General features: G+C 42.8%; 1 protein-coding gene across 1 annotated transcript; it reads right to left on the reverse strand.

Moving 5' to 3' along the window:
* Positions 1-8752: 8752 nt before the first annotated feature.
* LOC128064025 (zinc finger protein 649-like) lies at positions 8753-16899 on the reverse strand (the record flags this gene model as incomplete). The annotated part of the gene is given in 8 exon segments (XM_052656844.1): positions 8753-8889; positions 11081-11182; positions 12939-13168; positions 13170-13322; positions 13324-13737; positions 13739-14342; positions 16461-16532; positions 16782-16899. Coding segments are annotated over 8 exon segments (1830 nt in total), but the record flags the coding sequence as incomplete, so codon positions are not given.
* Between the last annotated feature and the right edge of the window lie 862 nt (positions 16900-17761).

Here is a 17761-nt window from a genome sequence, read left to right on the forward strand (position 1 = left end):
AGCTGTCAAAAGGGGAGCTGATACTGCAGAGGCAGGGGGCAGCGCTAAATGCAAAACGATCTGTATGGGTGGTGAGAGGGACCTCGGAGTGAGCAAGGTGGAGGACAGAAAGTGAGCCCTTGCAGACAAAGGAAAGGAGAAGGCATGAAGGAGCGTGCTGGGAAGCATGGAACCAGCTTAAGACCGCAAGGTCTAGGATGAGACAAACCACAGTAAGATCCCGAAAACTGTAAAAAAGAAGACATCATCCTTTAATAGCAGGCAAAGAAGAACAGCCCTAATAACAACATGCAGAAAAGTGTTAGGTTATTGGGTCACCAACGGTGTCAGGGAAGTTCTCTAGATAACACTTCAGAAATGTCAACCTGTCACTGACTAACTGAATTTTTGTGTCATTTCTTCCCACTTTCTTGTTTTGAGCTCACTCACCTGGGCAGGTTGGACTCAGGGCTGCTCCCTTGACCGTCCATGGGGGTCCTCCTTGTTCCAACTGAAAGAGTGAATCTGGTTTGGGAGCCTGATATCCTGTAAACGGGAAATCATGGGATGGCTGGTGCTGACCATTTGAGCCAGGGTGATCTACGAGAACTGTACAAGGTTTGATTTTGGGGACCACATCCCTTGTACTTTGGTAAAGTAAAAACCTTTAACTTGGAAAGGGAGAACATGCATTCTAGGACCTACAGTGCTTTAGTCCCAACCATAAAATACAACATTCCAGGAACCCTACACATTTCACTGAATGAGAAAGAAAAGGCAACTGACTATAATGCTGTCTGCTGGGATGCACCTTGCAGTCCTCCAAGCCAAGCCCTGGACTCACCCAACTTCAAACCAAAGAAAAAGAGCCTGGAGTCGGTGACAGAGACACCAATGGTTTAACAGAGGGAGGAGCTTACTTGTCTGACACAAGGTGCTGGAGCAACACCCCACTGTGTGCGGTACACGGCAGGTGGGACATGACGGCAGTCTTTGCTGGGGTGGGGGGTGCATTACCAGTTACAGGGGAAATTGATGTCAGGTTGGCTCATTGGTTACCAGGGAAACCAGCAGAGAGGCACGCCCGTCACCATCCCTATGAAAATCTCTCATAGTGGAGATGTTCTGATCTAAAGCTAGAATGGGCATTAGCTGGGGCCAGGGTACATTTGTAGACAGGGAGGTCAGTCATTTGAGAAGGGTGTAGGTGAAGCAGGCCTGGGTTGAGCTAGAGATGGACAGAGAGCAGGAGAACAGCCATCCTGGGTGGCCTGAGCACACATTGCCCTTACCTACTGATACTAAGTTGCAGTAGTTCTCCAACATGACGTCCCAGTACAGGGCCTTCTGAGATGGGCCCAGTAGCTGCCACTCTTCCCCGCTGAAGCCCACAGCCACATCCTCGAATGACACAGGGCCCTGTAATAACAAATTCCAATGCAATTCCTGATGGAATATATGATGTGGAAAAAAGAATAAGAACATGTTCTTTTATTTTTTTATAAATCAGAAGAGATCTCATTTTTATTTTTTGGCCGTACAACATAGCTCACGGGATCTCAGTTCCCTGACCAGGGACTGAACCCAGATCACAGCAGTGAAAGCCCGGAATCCTAACCACTAGACCCCACGGAAGTCCCAGGAACACGTTCTGTTTATCTTCCCCATGATAAAAAATTATGTGCACTGTAGCTGTGGCTATTTCACCTAGGACAGACCATGTGTCTTTTTTTTAAAAAAAATCTGTATTTATTTATTTTTGTGCTGTGTCTTTGTTGCTGCATGGGCTTTTCTCTAGTTGTGGGGCCCACTCCCTAGCTGTGGTGGGTGGGCCTCTCACTGTCACGGCTTCTCCTGTTGCAGAGCACAAGCTCTAGGCCAGTGGGCTTTAGCAGTTGCGCCTCCCATGCTCCAGAGCACAGGCTCAGTAGTTGTGGTGCTCGGGCTTAGCTCTGTGGCAATGTGGGATCTTCCTGGCCCAGGGATTGAACCTGTGTCCCCTGCATTGGCAGGTGGGTTCTTTACCACTGAGCAACCAGGGAAAAGCCTGTGACTGTGTCTTAGTCTACTTGGGTTGCTATAATAAAATACCACAGACTGGGTAGCTTATAAAAACAAATTTATTTCTCACAGTTGTGGGGGCTGGGAAGTCTGGGATCAAGGGCCATTATGGCCACCTTTTAGTGAGGGCCTGCTCCCTGGTTCATAGCGGGAACCTTCGCAGGGAAGGGTGAGGGATCCCTGTGCATTCTCTCTTAAAAGGACACTCATTCTATTTGTGAAGACCTCACCCTCATGACTGATCTACACACCTCCAAATGGTCCCACCTCCTAACACCATCATCTTTGATTGGTTAAGATTTCAACAATGAATTGTACAGGCACACAAACATTCAAACCACAGCCCTGTGGAATTCTACAAATTAGTCCTTCCCAGCCTAGAAAAGAACTAAAATAATATTTGCATAGAAATAAAAGACACTGTGCAGTAAGAATGTCTTTGTTTATATGAGTGAAAAATGTTATTAATTTAGATGTCTATTAGAGGCAGACAAAAGAAGTGAAGTGAAGTCGCTCAGTCGTGTCCGACTCTTTGCTACCCATGGACTGTAGACCACCAAGCTCCTCCGTCCATGGGATTCTCCAGGCAAGAATATTGGAGTGGGTTGCCATTTCCTTCTCCAGGGGATCTTCCCTACCCAGGGATCGAACCCAGGTCTCCCACATTGCAGGGAGAGCTTTAACCTCTGCACCACAAGGTATCCTAAATCTCCATGCTATGAGATATTATGCAAACATTAACATCAATGAGATGGATTTAAATATACTGGTATCAATGATTTTCAAGGCATTCTCTTAAATGAAAAGAATCAAGCCCCCAAATAGTATATAGTCTACAGTATATATAGTCTATATAGTATATAGTCTCATCCCAGACATATGAAAAACTCTTAATAATATATTCAGCTACATATCTACAAGTTTACATATGTATGCGCATACAAATACATATATTAAGATATACATAAATTAATCTAAATATAGATATATTCTACCAAACATGAATTTGATGGGAAACCCAAATTATTAACATGTTACCCTTCGGGTTGGGCCTTTGGTGAGAAAAAAGTGAAAGAGGATATTCTCTTTTGGTGCAAAGACTTGTGTGTGCTTAAACCTCGTGCATGTGAACGGAGCTATGTATCGTTTGTGTAAGTAAAAACACAAAGATCACCCAAGAATAATTGGCTTTGACTTCATTTTTTGGAAACTGGGGTTAAGAAGTTATAAGGGAAGAATCTGCCTCTATTTTAAGATTTTAGCCTAAACTTACTGTCCAGCAGATCCTAATTTTTATTAACATATACTCTTCTCAGGACTTTCCTGGTGGCTCAGAAGGTAAAGAATGTGCCTGCAATGGAGGAAACCAGGGTTCTGTCTCCAGGTCGGAAAGATCCTCTAGAGAAGGGAATGGTTAACCACTCCAGTATTCTGGCCTGGAGAACTCCACAGACAGAGGAGCCTGGTGGGCTACACTCCATGGGAGTCCCAAAGAGTCTGACACAACTTAGTGACCATCATTTTCACTTTTCACTTCATATTGTTCTCATTTCACCAGACTGCTTTTTAGAAGCTTCCACAAGTTCCCTGGGAAACAAAGGATTAAACAGATAACACAAACCCCACCTGGACCTTGCTCATCTTCTCTACTTCTTAAGAAAGGGTGTGTAACTCCAGGCTGTGTTCTGTCTTCTCTTTCCAGGCCTGCCTGGAGGTTATGGTCAGGGATCTCAGGTCAGGCTGCTGCCAGAATCCATGCTCTCCCAAGCCTGGAGCCTTCTTCTTCTGTCACTGAAAATGTTCCTGTAGACTAGAACCTGTGGATTCAAGAGCAAATTCAATGACTGAACCTGTGGCCACAGCTCTCTCTAGCCACGAGTACTCATTCTAACAGAATGTCCCAATAGTTTAAGTCTCTTTAACTCCTTGAAAGGCTTTTCTATCATGGGGCTGGGTCCCACAGAAACATGAAATGGGTGAGAGGAATGCCTTTTTTGACAAAGCTGGAAAAGAGTGAAAGCAAAAGAGAAGATGGGAAATAAAAACCAGTTCCTGGTCTTGTCCATGGCTAAGATCTCACAGATCCAGTTCAGGAAAAATGAAGTACGAAAATGTTGGCCCTATAAACAACAAGGTCCTACTGTACAGCGCAGGGAACTATATATTCAGTGTCTTATAATAAACAGTACTGGAAAAGAATATAACAGAATGTGTACATATATATAACATAGTGGAGTAGGAAATGGCAATCCAGTCCAGTTTCTTGCCTGGAGAGGCAAGAGAATTCCATGGACAGAGAAGCCTGATGGTTACAGTCCATGGGGTTCCAAGAATCAGACATGACTGAGCAACAAAAAGAAATGAGATGGTAAAGAATCTGCCTGCAACGCAGGAGACCTGGGTTCAATCTGAGTCGGGACGATTCCCTGGAGACGGGAATGGCTACCCACTCCAGAACTCTTGCCCGGAGAATTCCATGGACAGAGGAGCTTGGAGGGTGCTACAGTGCACGGGGTCGCAAAGAGGCAGACTCAACTGAGGGACTAATAATTTCTTTTACTTTCATACAGTGGGATACGAATAGCAATGAAAAGAAATAATATTTTGCTACATGCAGTAACTTAGATGAATTTCACAACAAAATATTGAACATAAGAAGCCAGACACAAGAGAACATGTAATACATGATTCCACTTACATAAACTTAAGTCAGGCCAATTTAATATGTTTTTAGGAAAGTAATTGCCTCTGGAGAGGAGGGAGATTAGCAGGTGGAGGCTTCTAGGGTAGTGGAATACTCTATTCCTTTTTTTTTTTTTTAGCCATGCTGTTTGGCATGTGAGATCTTAGTTCCCTAACCAGGGGTGACCAGGAATTGAACCCATGCCTCTGTAGTGGAAGGGCAGAGTCTTAACCACTGGACTGCCAAGGAAGTCCCTGTAATATTCTATTCTTTTTAAGAATATTCTTTATTCTTTTCTATTGGTTTTTATTTTATTTCTGTAACATTCTAGCCTTTAATTTGGGGGTGTATACTTGAAGAAAGCTTTTAAAGAAAAGTAGAGATCAGTTTCACTTATACATTTTCACAATCTTTTTTTTACAATTTCATGCAAAAGAAAGAACAGTCATTTAAACCTCATGTACAAAAACCCTGATAGAGAACAGTGTACTCAGGGACCCCCCTGGTGGTTCAGTGCTTGAGAACCTGCCTGCCAAGGCAGGGAACACAGGTTCGATCCATGGTCCAGAAAGATCCCACACGCCTTGGGGCAACTAAGTCCAGGCACACACAACTACTGAGCCTGTGTGCCTAGAGTCCGTGCTCTGCGACAAGAGAAGCCACCTCAGTGAGAAGCCCCGTGCACCACAACCAGAAAGTAAATTTCACTTGCCGCACTAGAGAAAGCCCGTGTGCAGCAATGAAGACCCAGTGCAGCCGTAGATAAAAAAAATAAAAAAGAACAGCATAATCAAACTCCACATATCCATTGTGTGACTTTAATAATTATCAACTCAAACCTAATTTGTTTTATCTACACTGCCATTCACTCCCCCACCACTGGATTATTTTGAAGCAAATCCAAAACATTTTTTTATTCCTAGGTGCAAAAATATTAGGTAGACTATAAGCAAACAGAATTCAGTCCCATGTTAAAAGAACAAATCATTATGAACAGGTATGGTTTATTCCGGGAATATAAAATATTGAGAAATCTCACAGCATAAAGGAAACTTTAAAGAGAAAGAAATTATCATTGAAAATAAAATTTAAAAGCCTTTTAAGGGGACTGTAATGTACAGCATGGTGATTACAGTTAAATATCATATTAGACCTGGTCTCAATCCCTGGGTTGCGACGATCCCCTGGAGGAGGGCATGGCAACCCATTCCAGTATTCTGGCCTGAAGAATCCTCATGGAGAGCAGAGCCTGGAGGGCTACAGTCCATGGGGTCGCAAAGAGTCGGACACGACTGAGCAACTAAGCACACACACTTGAAAGTTGAAAGCACATACACATTAAAAAAAGTAGATCTTCAGTGTTCTCACCTCTAAAAAGAAATGGTAATTATGTCACATGATGCAGATGTTGGCTAACTTACGGTGGTGATCATTTTGCAATATGTAAGTGTATTAAATAAACACAACTGTACACCTTTAAACTTACAGAATTACATATGTATATGCCAACTACATCTCAATGAAGTGTGTGGGATACCTTTGAGAAAGAGTAATAACTTGATAAAGTGCAGGTACCATTTATTCAGACTATCAGGCACTCTGCTTTGTACTCAAAGAACTTTTGCTCATTCCATATTTCTAACAGCTATGAAGTGGGAATCATGACAGCTTTTTTCACAACTGATGAAGCCTGACTCGGAGATTAACCTACCCAAGTCAGAGGGAGAAGCAGGTTCTTCTTACTCCAGTCCATAAACTTGCCACCTGGCCAACTCTATTTGTAGGTAACAAAGATGCTCAACTAGAAAACATAAAGGAATCAATTTGAAGGAATCAATTAGTAATATCTGAGTGGAATGAGGTGACAAAATAAGTATATCTTTTTAATTTTTGCTCTTGTGCATTACATAAAATTAGAAAACACAAAATTGAGGGAGCGGGGTAGTATGGGAAAAAAATGACACTATTTACAGTTACAACAAAAGTATAACCTGTTTACAAACAAACGTAATAAAACATGTCCAAAACACATAGAGAAAAACATCACAGCTGGTCAAAGAAACAAAACTTGAGTTAAAAGAAATCCATTTATGCGTTCCTAAAAGTGTAGAACCTACATCTGTATTGCTTCTTCCCAAATTAAAATACCCACTTGATGGAACATAACTGCGACAGTTTTTATAAAAGAAAAGAAATAAAACTTTCAAATGTTATGACAGGATGTTAGATTAAAATGTATAAAATCATACCAGTATCTACACACCTGATCCCAATGCTAAAAATGAAATATACTGAATTTTAATAAGAGTTGCTTTCTGGAGGAGTATTTAAAGTGTGTTAGTGGCTCAGTCGTGTCCAATTCTTTGTGAGCCCATGGACTGTAGCCTGCCAGGCTCCTCTGTCCATGGGATTTCCCAAACAAGAATACTGGAAAGTGAAAGTTGTTCAGTTGTGTCTGACTCTTTGCGGCCCCATGGACTATACAGTCCATGGAATTCTCTAGGCCAGAATACTGGAGTGGGTAGCCTTTCCCTTCTCCAGAGGATCTTCCCAACCCAGCGATCAAACCCAGGTCTCCCGCATTGCAGGCAGATTGTTTACCAGCTGACCCACAAGGGAAGCCCAAGAATACTGGAGTGGGTTGCCATTCCCTTCTCCAAGGGATTTTCCCCACCCAGGGATCAAACCTCGGTCTCCTGCATTGGCAGGCAGATTCTTTACTGCTGAACACCAGGGAAGCCCTGATTTTTAGGATGAACCTGAAAACCAAGTATTTTCAATAGTAATATACAGTAAACATGGATTCAAGACCAGAAACTTCACATCTAAAATTAAACATGCAAGAAGCTCCCCAAACGCTGTCCCTAATGCAGACACAAGTTCCAATCCCCAACAACAGACACCCCAAATGTTACTCTCCAGCAAAGACCTCCCAATTTGTCATGCTGTTAATCATGTTCAAGACACAGCAACGCCAAACAAACTGAAACGCTGTTGTCTGGAACAGTGAAATGTTTATTTCAAGGCCTTGCAATGAGACAAGACGGCTCTTGCCCTAAAATGCCAAGGGATCTGGCAAAGCACTTTAAAAAGCCAGGTGAGGGAGGGGGTTTGCAGGGTCTAAGATCAGCTTGTGCACAATTCTTTAACTGGCTGATGGTGAGGTAGCAGGATGGTTTCACAGGGGTTAACATTATCAGTCCTTGGGTTCCAGGAGGCGTGGGGTTCTGTGCCCTACCTCACTAAATAGTTTATATCTTCTTTGTTAGAGAGGGGGAGGTTTTTTTTTTTTTTTAACTTCTGCAAAACAACTCATGAAATGTACATCAAATACTATTATCTAGGTACTTCAGAGAGGAGCTGAAGCACAGGATATGAGGGAAGGCCTGTGCCAGGAAGGCCTGGTGGCGTCCAGCTAGGTTACAGATCCAACACGGTAACCCGTGCTCCCTCACCAGAGAAAACACTCAACACGAATCCCCGGGTTGGTCCACAAACACAAAAGGCACCAGCCGGCATAACCACTCGCTTCACCCCAACGCCTACCCCTACGCAATCTGGAACAACAACAACACACACCCTAAGGCGCTCTCCCTGGCCCTGAAACACGCCCAGAACCCAACACCGACCTGATGGATGACTTCCGTCTTCACCACTGGAGGAAAATCACAGGACAGCTGTTTTAAAACCTGGCTACCACCCTCTGCCGCAGGCAAGAATTCTGGAAGCTGAAAGGATGGCGGCCGACGAGGTTCACAAGCGGCCGTTCCAAAGACCCGGATCCTGACTTCTCGCGAGCCTTCGATGACGCAATATTTCCGCGCCGGTTCGCGGCTGTTTACCGGTAGCAGCCGTTTTTCCATAGTTCGTTTGATCCGTGAGGGCTTCGTTTTTCTTCCTTTCTCGGGAAGGTGTAAAACGGTGAGAAGCTATCGAAAAGGACTTATTTCACCCTATTTTCAGCCCACCTGACCCATTGGGCCATGACTTTGAACATTTGCCAGGGGCGCTGCACAAACGCTTAGCTTCTCAGAAACTCAAGGGGACCTGGATCTCTGCAGGCTGGGCAGAGATGTTCGCGGACATGAAGGCCCTTTGATTTAAGATGAAGCTAAGAAGCGCGACCGTCTCAAAGAAATTCAACAGGGAGGGATCCCAAGCCGAACCTAGCAACAATTGAAGGAGAATGCGGACTGGAGAGGGCGTTGTAGGGTTTAGAGAACCGTTCAGAAGCGCACAGCTCTGAAAGTGGGTAAAACGGCGGGATTATACAGCTTTTGTAATGACTGGTGTAGAGGAAATGGGAAACACTTTTGATCAGGGGCAAAGCCAGCGGAGAAGCATGGTTCCCCCCTTCCACAGTGGGATGAGCCAAAGATGGGGTAAGGTTTTACTTGCACACTTGCACAAAGGTGAGAAATACTTGAATCAAAAGCTCTAAGGGAAGTGATTCTGTTGAGTACTGTGACGCAACTGATAAAGCACCGCTTCCTACGTGAGGAAGGTCAGAAAAGGAAATGGCAACCCCCTCCAGTATTCTTGCCTGTGAAATCCCATGGACAGAGGTGCCTGGAGAGCTACAGTCCATGGGGTCGCAAAAGAGTCGGACACGATGTACCAACTAAACAACAACCCTGTAATTATACAACTTGGTTCAGAGAACATTCAAGCTAAAGGGGTTACTCATTTATTTATTGACCCAGCAGATGTTTATAAAATGCATACTCTGTGGCAAACAGGGATCTGGGTACTGGAAATATAGAAGGTATAAGTGCAGGAAAAATAAAATGGTTTCATTGAGCTGTACATTCTGTTACTGACCAAGTTCTTGGATTCTAGCCAATAGAAATTGGTAAGAGGCCAGATAAATTCAGGCAATGCTTTACTGGGCCTGGTGCTGTAGCAGGAGGAAGTGAAAACAAGTAACAGGTACCCTTTCTTGCTACAGGGCAGGTGGTGATCTGGTCCATTAAATGGTGTGAGGGTAGGGCAGGTTCAGGGGAGGGGTGGCTTGGGTGGTCTGCCCATTCCTTTTAGGACTGTTAGCAGGGAACACACATAGGAGCCTGCTTTTGCTCACAGTACCTCAAAAGTAGCAGTTGGGTTTGGATATTTGTGTATCTTGTTCATAATTTGCCCCTATTGCCTATGCCAGGCAGTTATTTTTAGTCCCTTATAGTTCCTCTGTATTCTGGATGGGCCGTTTGTCCAGATGCAGGCACTGCAGCAAAGTGTCCTGGGTCCCAGCCTGTCTCAGTACTGGTGTGCAGAATGTAAAAGGAAAGTTGTTGGCTTGTCTTCCTCATTATAGTGAGAATTTTGATTCCCACCTACAATGTGATCTATAGTGCCTGGAGGGCAGAGCAGTGAACCAAAGACATTAGCCCTAAGATTTAATGGAATTTGTTTCTCTAACTTGGACTTGCTTGGGACCAGTCACTCTTTTTTCCTTATGATTTATCTGTCTTATGATGGAAGTATGTATCATACCTCTGTCCCACCGTTGTATTTTTGAAGAACATAACTTACCTGGTTTCACGGGTCCAAAGATGGAGAGGAATTTTTCCTCAGGATGAATTGGACATCACATCTCACCTATTTTTGGCTCAGATGAGACTTTGGATATAGACTTTTTTTTTTTAAGGTATTGTTTTTGGCTGTGTTGGGTCTTCCTTGTTGGGCAGGGGCTTTATTTAGTTGCAGTATGTGGGCTCAGTAGTTGTGGCACACAGGCTTAGTTGCCATAGACATGTGGAATCTTCCTGGACCAAGGGTCAAACCCATTTCCCTTGCATTGGCAGGTGGATTCTTAACCAGTGAACCACCAGGGAAGTCCTGGATTAGAGTTAATCCAGGGGGCTATTGGGATGCTATTGGGATGAAATGTATGTACTTTGCATGCAAGAGGGGCGTGATTGGAGGGGACAGGGCCAATGGTGGAATTTTAAGGACTGAATGTTTGTGTCCCCTCAGATTCACATGCTGAAGCCCTGAAACCCACTGTGGCTCTATTTGGAGATGGGACTCCTAAGGTAAGTAATTCAGGTTAAATGAAGTTGTAAGGGTGGGGCTCTACTCCAGTTGTATCTGCTGGAACCTTGACCTTGGACTTCTAGTCTCTGGAACTATGAGAAAATTAACTTCTGTTTAAGCCACCTACACTGATATTTCAGTATGGCAGCCAGAGCAGTGTAATACAGGAATGTTTATGTATGGCCTAGGCTCTTAATATATTCCACATTAAAACCCTTAAGAAAACAATTAAGATGTTCACTCCAAGTGAGTCTTAAGTTTTCACATCATGTGTTAATTGTTAAAGAACATTTACAATGCCATTAAGATACCTTATCTACTTACATGCCTCTACCGCTAGCCTCTCCCTAAGGGACCTGACATCATGCCCTTCCTCAGACCCAGTTTTCCAGCAGTAGTCACTACTGACATTACTCCTGGCTACAGCTCAGTGATTATAGAGATTCAGAAAACATTTGCCAGATAGGTTAAAGGCCTGTAGCATTCCAGTCTAGAACCAGATTCAGCCCACTCTTGCAGGGCTCCTCGACTCATTCTCGGTCTGATTCAGTCTCTCCAGCTCTGTGGAGAATGAGGTAACAGGCCAAAGTTGATTCTACAAAATCTACTTCTCTCTTCCTCATGTGACTCCCAAACATGTGAGACTTAAGAGTGGCTGAGTTAGGAGGAAATGGAACTATCCACCTTTCTTCCTGGCATCTGTTTCCATCCCATCAGTGAGGCAAAAGATAGGGTTAGGGATCTATGTCCAGAAGGAAGAATGCAGCTGAGTTAACCAGTGTAGACTTTCATATTCCCAGGATTCTGAGAATAATCTGGATAACCAGAGAAGGGGAGAGCTAGGAGAGAAGCAATCGTAATTTGTGTTCAGATTGCCCATCTTTTCATGTTTTAAGGAAAAAAAAAAAAAACCCAAGGTCTGTGTTGCAATGTATTTTATTACCTAATTTATAGGTTTAAATTACTAATTGTTTTTGGGCTTTCAGTTCACTTTGCAAACCTTCATTTCACTACCTTTGCAAGTCTAGGAAATCTTAAAAATCACATTTAAGGTGACCTTTATTGTATAATGCTTGGTCTTATTTATCCGTTGAAGTTAAGCTCATTCAAGGACATTAAGTTGCATTTATGACCTTAATATTCATTTTTCTTATTAGAAAATTCAATATGCTGAAATAATATTTAAATATATTTGAGTCAAAGAAATGTAGCAGCTAATTATCATATACTGGGTGGGTGTTGAAGATAATTTTTTTTCCAGTTGGGAGAAATGAATGAATATATGAAATGAATATAACCAGTGATGTGAGGTAGATTATCTCCTTAAAATTATGGAAATATAAGCCTAGTAACCAGGCTTCCCTGGTTGCTCAGACAGGAAAGAATCTGCCAGCAATATAGGAGACCCTAGTTCGATCCCTGGGTCAAACCCCTGGCAAATGGAATGGTAACCTACTCCAGTATTCTTGCTTGGAGAATTCCATGGACAGAGGAGCTTGGCAGGTACAGTCCATGGGGTCACAAAGAGTCAGACATAACTGAGTGACTAACATTTTCACTTTTAAGCATAGTAACTAAGAATATGGTTCCAGGTTTCCTATCCAAAAATGTATATCAGGTATGTAATGCATTAAAGTGGGAAATGGTACATAAGCTCTCAAATACCCCTCATTTTCACAGGCTTTGCCTCACAAGAACTAATTAAGATACTTGTCAAGTAGTGATGTTCACAGTGTTTTGTGTATGATTTCACCAGCTGATGGATGAGGCAGAATGTACCACTGAAAACCTTGCCACATTCACTGCCTTCCAACAGTTTCTCTCTAGTATGTAATGATACCTACTGGGGGCAAGGGTTTTACCACTGTCATATTTTTTACCCACTATAAGCTCACCTATGACCAATGGTAATCACTGATGATGCGGTCTTTCTTCCAAAACACAGCTTTCCTAACTTCTGCATTCACAGGCTTCCTGTTTACATATAACCATGCAATCAGCTATACATTATGGTCCAAGGCTTTTCCAAATAGAATGCACCAGTTTTCATCCTATGTATTTTTCGTGACATAAAATAAGATGTAATTGACCACTGAAGGCATAACCACATTCATGGCATCCATAAACCTTTCTCTCCTGCACAAACTCTCTGTTACCTCCTGAGGGTGCACATCTGGCAGCTGGCTGTTCATCAGGACTACATTCCCACCTGCTAGGAATCCACTGATATGTAATGATGTCTGAGGGGTCACAGAAGGCATCTGCACAGTCACTATATTAACAGGGTTTTTCCCCTGCAAGAGTTCACTAGTATCTAAGAAGCTGTGACCCTTTGTGAAAGAGTATTCCACCTTCACGGAATCTACTTGTTTCTCTCTTGTATGTGTCCTCTTATGTTTAACCAGACATGACGTGGGAGAAAGCTCTCCCACAGTTGTTGCATCCATAGGGCCTCTCTCCCATGTGAGTTCTTCGATGGACAGTGAGCATTGTCTTTGTGGTGAAGGCTTTCCTACAGTCACTGCACACATAAGGTTTCTCTCTTGTGTGAATTCTCTGAGGTTTAGAGTCCTGATTTCTGCGAACAAGATTTTCCACGGTCAGTACATACAAAGGAAGTCTTTCCTGTATAGAATCGCTGATGTGCTATGAGGCATGCCTTCTGAATGAAGGCCTTACCACATTCAGTGCATCCATAGGGTTTCTCTCCAGTGTGAGTTAGTTGATGTATGAGGAGATTGCCCTTCTGTATGAAACCTTTCCCACACTCACTGCATATATAAGATTTCTCTCCTGTATGAATTTTCTGATGCAGAATGAGCTGTGATTTTCTGGAGAAAGCTTTTCCACACTCACTGCATACATGGAGTTTTTCTCCTGTTTTGTTTTGTTGGTGTGTAGTGAGTTTTGCCTTCCTAAAGAAGGCTTTTCCACATTCAGTACATTTGTAGGCTTTCTCTCCTGTATGAGTTCTCTGGTGCTGTTAGCTTGAACTTTCTGTAGAATGCTTTCCCACATATACTGCATACATGGAGTTTATTTCCCATATGTGTCTTCTGATGTTCAGTAAGCTAAAATTCCCTGAGGAAGGCTCTTCCACACTCACAACACTCATGGAGTTTCTCTCCTTTGTAAGTTCGCTGATGTTCAGTGAGCTTGAACTTCTTGAAGAAGGTTTTTCCACACAGACTACATCCATGGGGTTTCTTTCCTGTGTGAATTATCTTATGTTCATTGAGCTGAGACTTCTTGAGGAAGGCTTTCCCATATTCAGTACATTCATGGGCGTTCTCTGTTTTGTGTATTTCCTGATGTTCAGTTTCAGTATGAGTTTGTTCATGATGAGCATGGAGCAAGGATCTCCCATCCCCATTAAGCTCAGCAGGCTCCTTTCTGTTGCAGCTTTTATTCTGGTTGGTTATATCTATATATGATTTCAGAGTTTTCCTGTGTAAATCAAATACATCATAATTTGGCCTTGAAGGAAAACAACTTCTGCTGTGATGAATAATATTCCCAAATGCATTCTGTTCATAACACTTCAGCATATTTTGGTTTTGCCAGTGCAACTGCACATGATCATCCACTTAACATTTAGGAAAGATAACAATGAACACTTTATGAGCATCAGATGGAATAAAACTATTTCAAAAATACCTTTGGGTGATCTGGCTCTTTAATGAAAAACTCAAGATATCAAATAGAAAAGAAATTCCAAGCATAAAAGTACCTTATCTTTAAAAAACTTTTCAAAATTATAGTTAAATATATATAAGATAAATTTTACTGTTTTAATGGTTTTAGGGGGGCTGGGCCGTGCAGGATCTTAGTTACCTGACCAGGGATTGAACCCATGCTCCCTGCAGTGGAAGCAGAGTCCTATCACTGGGCCACCAGGGAAGTCCCTTAACCATTTTTAAGTGTACAGTTCTGTGGCATTAAGTATAATCACAATGTTGTACAACCATCAGCACCTTTCATCACTAGTTTTTTGGGTTTTTTTTCCATCTTCTCCAACTGAAAAACTCTGCATCCATTAAGCAGAGTTAACTCCTGTCTCTTGGAAATGGTTAAAAACATGATAATATAAAACACCAAACAACCCAGAAGATGTCAGCCATCAGTGTAAAATAGAGTAAATTCACAATGAATAAATATAGATTTGTTTGCTTTATAAATAAGGCCCTGACAGTTAAATACCGTCACTGTTAGCATCACCTCACAGAGACTGGAGGGACACCCAATTTCAAAATGGTGAAAGACATTCATTCAACACATCCTTATTAAATGGCTACTCCACAAACCAGACATGGTGCCGGGACTGGAGAAACACAAAAAAATTCTTAAACTGAAATCATATTCTGCGGGTGGAAAGGAAACAGAATAAACAAGATAAGGAATAAAGTAGGCAGTTCAAACATGACAGTGGTTTGAAGAAGCAAAGGAAGTAACGAGATGTAGAAGAAATGAGGATTTATTTACAAGGAAGGATAAGACTCACTAATGAGATTTTATGATTTTGTTTAGGCTCCCTAGCCTAACGAACTGAGAATGAGAAATTTTAGAAAGATCTTCTCTAATGAAACAAAGAATAGGAACAGCAAAGGTGTTAAACGCAGGAGCACAGAGGGTAAAGAGGGGCTTCCCAGGTGGTGCTTGTAAAGAACCCGTCTGCCAATGCAGGAGATGTGGGAGATGCAGGTTCGATCCCTGGGTCAGGAGGATCCCCTGGCGAATGAAATGGCACCCCTCTCCAGTATTCTTGCCTGGAGAATCTCATGGACAGATGGGGCTGGCAGGCTATAGTCCATAGCATTGCAAAGAGCTGGAAATGACTGCAGTGACACATGCACACACGCAGAAAGTAAAGAAGATTCAAGGTAAAGTCAGGATTTAAGATGTACAGAGGTACAACAGAATCTCAATTTCAGAAAGGATGTTGGAAAGGGATTTTCTTGGAGGGAAGATGGTTCTAGTATCTCACACAGAAAGTGTGAACTTATTGGGAGTTGCCATGGAGACAGGTAAAATATATGGTAGCAGCAGGTGTATTAGACATTGTTACGGAACATGGGCCAGAGAACAAGGGCTTAACACATTTATATAAATAAGGTTTTATAGTCTATGAGAGCAGAGGATAACAACAGAACCTTTGAAGCAGCTCAGAGTGGGAAAAAAGAAAAACATAAATACATGTTAAGAGATCATGTCACCGTAAGAATAAAGGCTTCCAAGGTGTGGCTGGATGTCATAAGGGGAAATATTTTCCAATGGGGCAGGAACGTGTATGTGTCAGAAGATAATGATGAATTCAAAGTTTCCTCTTAGAAGCGAGACACAGAAGGAGGAGTTTCATAGCAAGAGACATGAAAGGAACATAAAATCATACTCTGACAAATGTTGAAGTATGGAAAGATTTGAAAATCCAAGCAAGACTGTGGGGTGTGGCAGGGGGGGAACGTTGACATCTAAGGAGAAATGTATGGATTCTTTCCAAGAAGAGATAAAGAGGTATATTTTCCTTTAAATTCCCACCCAGAAAAAGAGTTCTTATGGAGAGAGGGCTACATGGAGGCTGTTTCTGTGTCCTCTGCACCCCTCCCCACTGGGATGCCTTCTCTAAGGAACTGAAAGGTGATTTCCACAGCCTTGCCCGTCTTGGTGCTTCTCTCTCACCTACTTGGATGAGGGTGACCGGGAACTTAATCATCTGAGGTCCATGGTGGTTCTTCTCATTCCAACTTGGAGAGTACATCAGGTTTGCTAACCTGATACCTGTTCATGGGAAATGCCAGAAGACTCAGGCTCATCAGATGTCACCAGAGATTTGTGATGCTGAGAACAGTATGCTTTTTAGGGACTACGCAATTTGTATGTTTGTAAATTAAAGGCTTTTCTCTAAAATGAAAAGAGAGTATACCTTCTTGTCTGGGACAAGAGACGAGACCGAAAATCTACCACTTCAGAGCATGACAGACACAACAAAGCCTTCAGAAGCTGAAGAAAGAAAAGCCACTGTCCTCACCCACAGACACCAGGTTGCTGTAGTTCTCCAGCATCACATCCCGGTACAGGGCCTTCTGAGCAGGGGCCAGGAGCTGCCACTCCTCCCACATGACATCCACGGCCACATCCGTGTTACAGTGTCAGCGATCTCTATAACAACACAGTCCCCTGTAATATGAGTGTTTCTCTTATCACTAAAATGGAGGGTGTGAAATAATAGAGGTTTCTATCCCTGGTTGTTGGCTTAGAGATCCTAAAACCCTTGTAGTCTCCTAAGTGGTAAAAGCACTAGGAACATCTTTTGTTCTAATATTTGGTCTTCAGCTTCAACCCTAATCTGACACTGACAACTCAGAATTAGCATCAGGCTCCACAGGCTAAAGGGCTCAGTATCACAAGAGTGCCTTCAGTTCAGACACCAGTCCAAAGTCCCAGGTTCCCTGCATTTGTGTCCAGCTTGGCTACAACTCAGGGGTTCCCATAATTTCCGTGCTAAGATTGGATAAATTGCTAGAACAACTGACAGAACTGAGGACAATGTTATGCTTACCTTTATAGTTTATTATCAAGGATATAGGGCCTCCCGTGTGTGGCTCAGCGAGTAAAGAATCCGCCTGCAATGTGGGAGACCTGGGTTCAATCCCTGGGTTGGTAAGATCCCCTAAGGGAAAAGCTACCCACTCTAGTATTCTGGCCTGGAGAATTCCATGGACTGTATAGTTCATGTGGTTGTAAAGAGTCGGACATGACTGAATGACTTTCACTTTCATCAAGGATATTAATGAACACCCACATGAAAAGGTAAGGAGAGCCAAGTGTAAAAAGGTCCTGAATGCAAGGGCCTCTTTCCCCATCGAGTTGGGATGAGTCACCCTTCCAGCACGGGGATCGGCCTGCCTCCTTGGAAGTTCTTATGGTGGGGTTTTTATGGTGGTTCTATTACACAGGAATGATTGATTAAACCCCTGCCTACTAGTGACAGAGTTCAATCTCCAGTTC

Source organism: Budorcas taxicolor, chromosome 18, assembly GCF_023091745.1.
Source record: "Budorcas taxicolor isolate Tak-1 chromosome 18, Takin1.1, whole genome shotgun sequence".
Classification (NCBI taxonomy): domain Eukaryota; kingdom Metazoa; phylum Chordata; class Mammalia; order Artiodactyla; family Bovidae; genus Budorcas; species Budorcas taxicolor.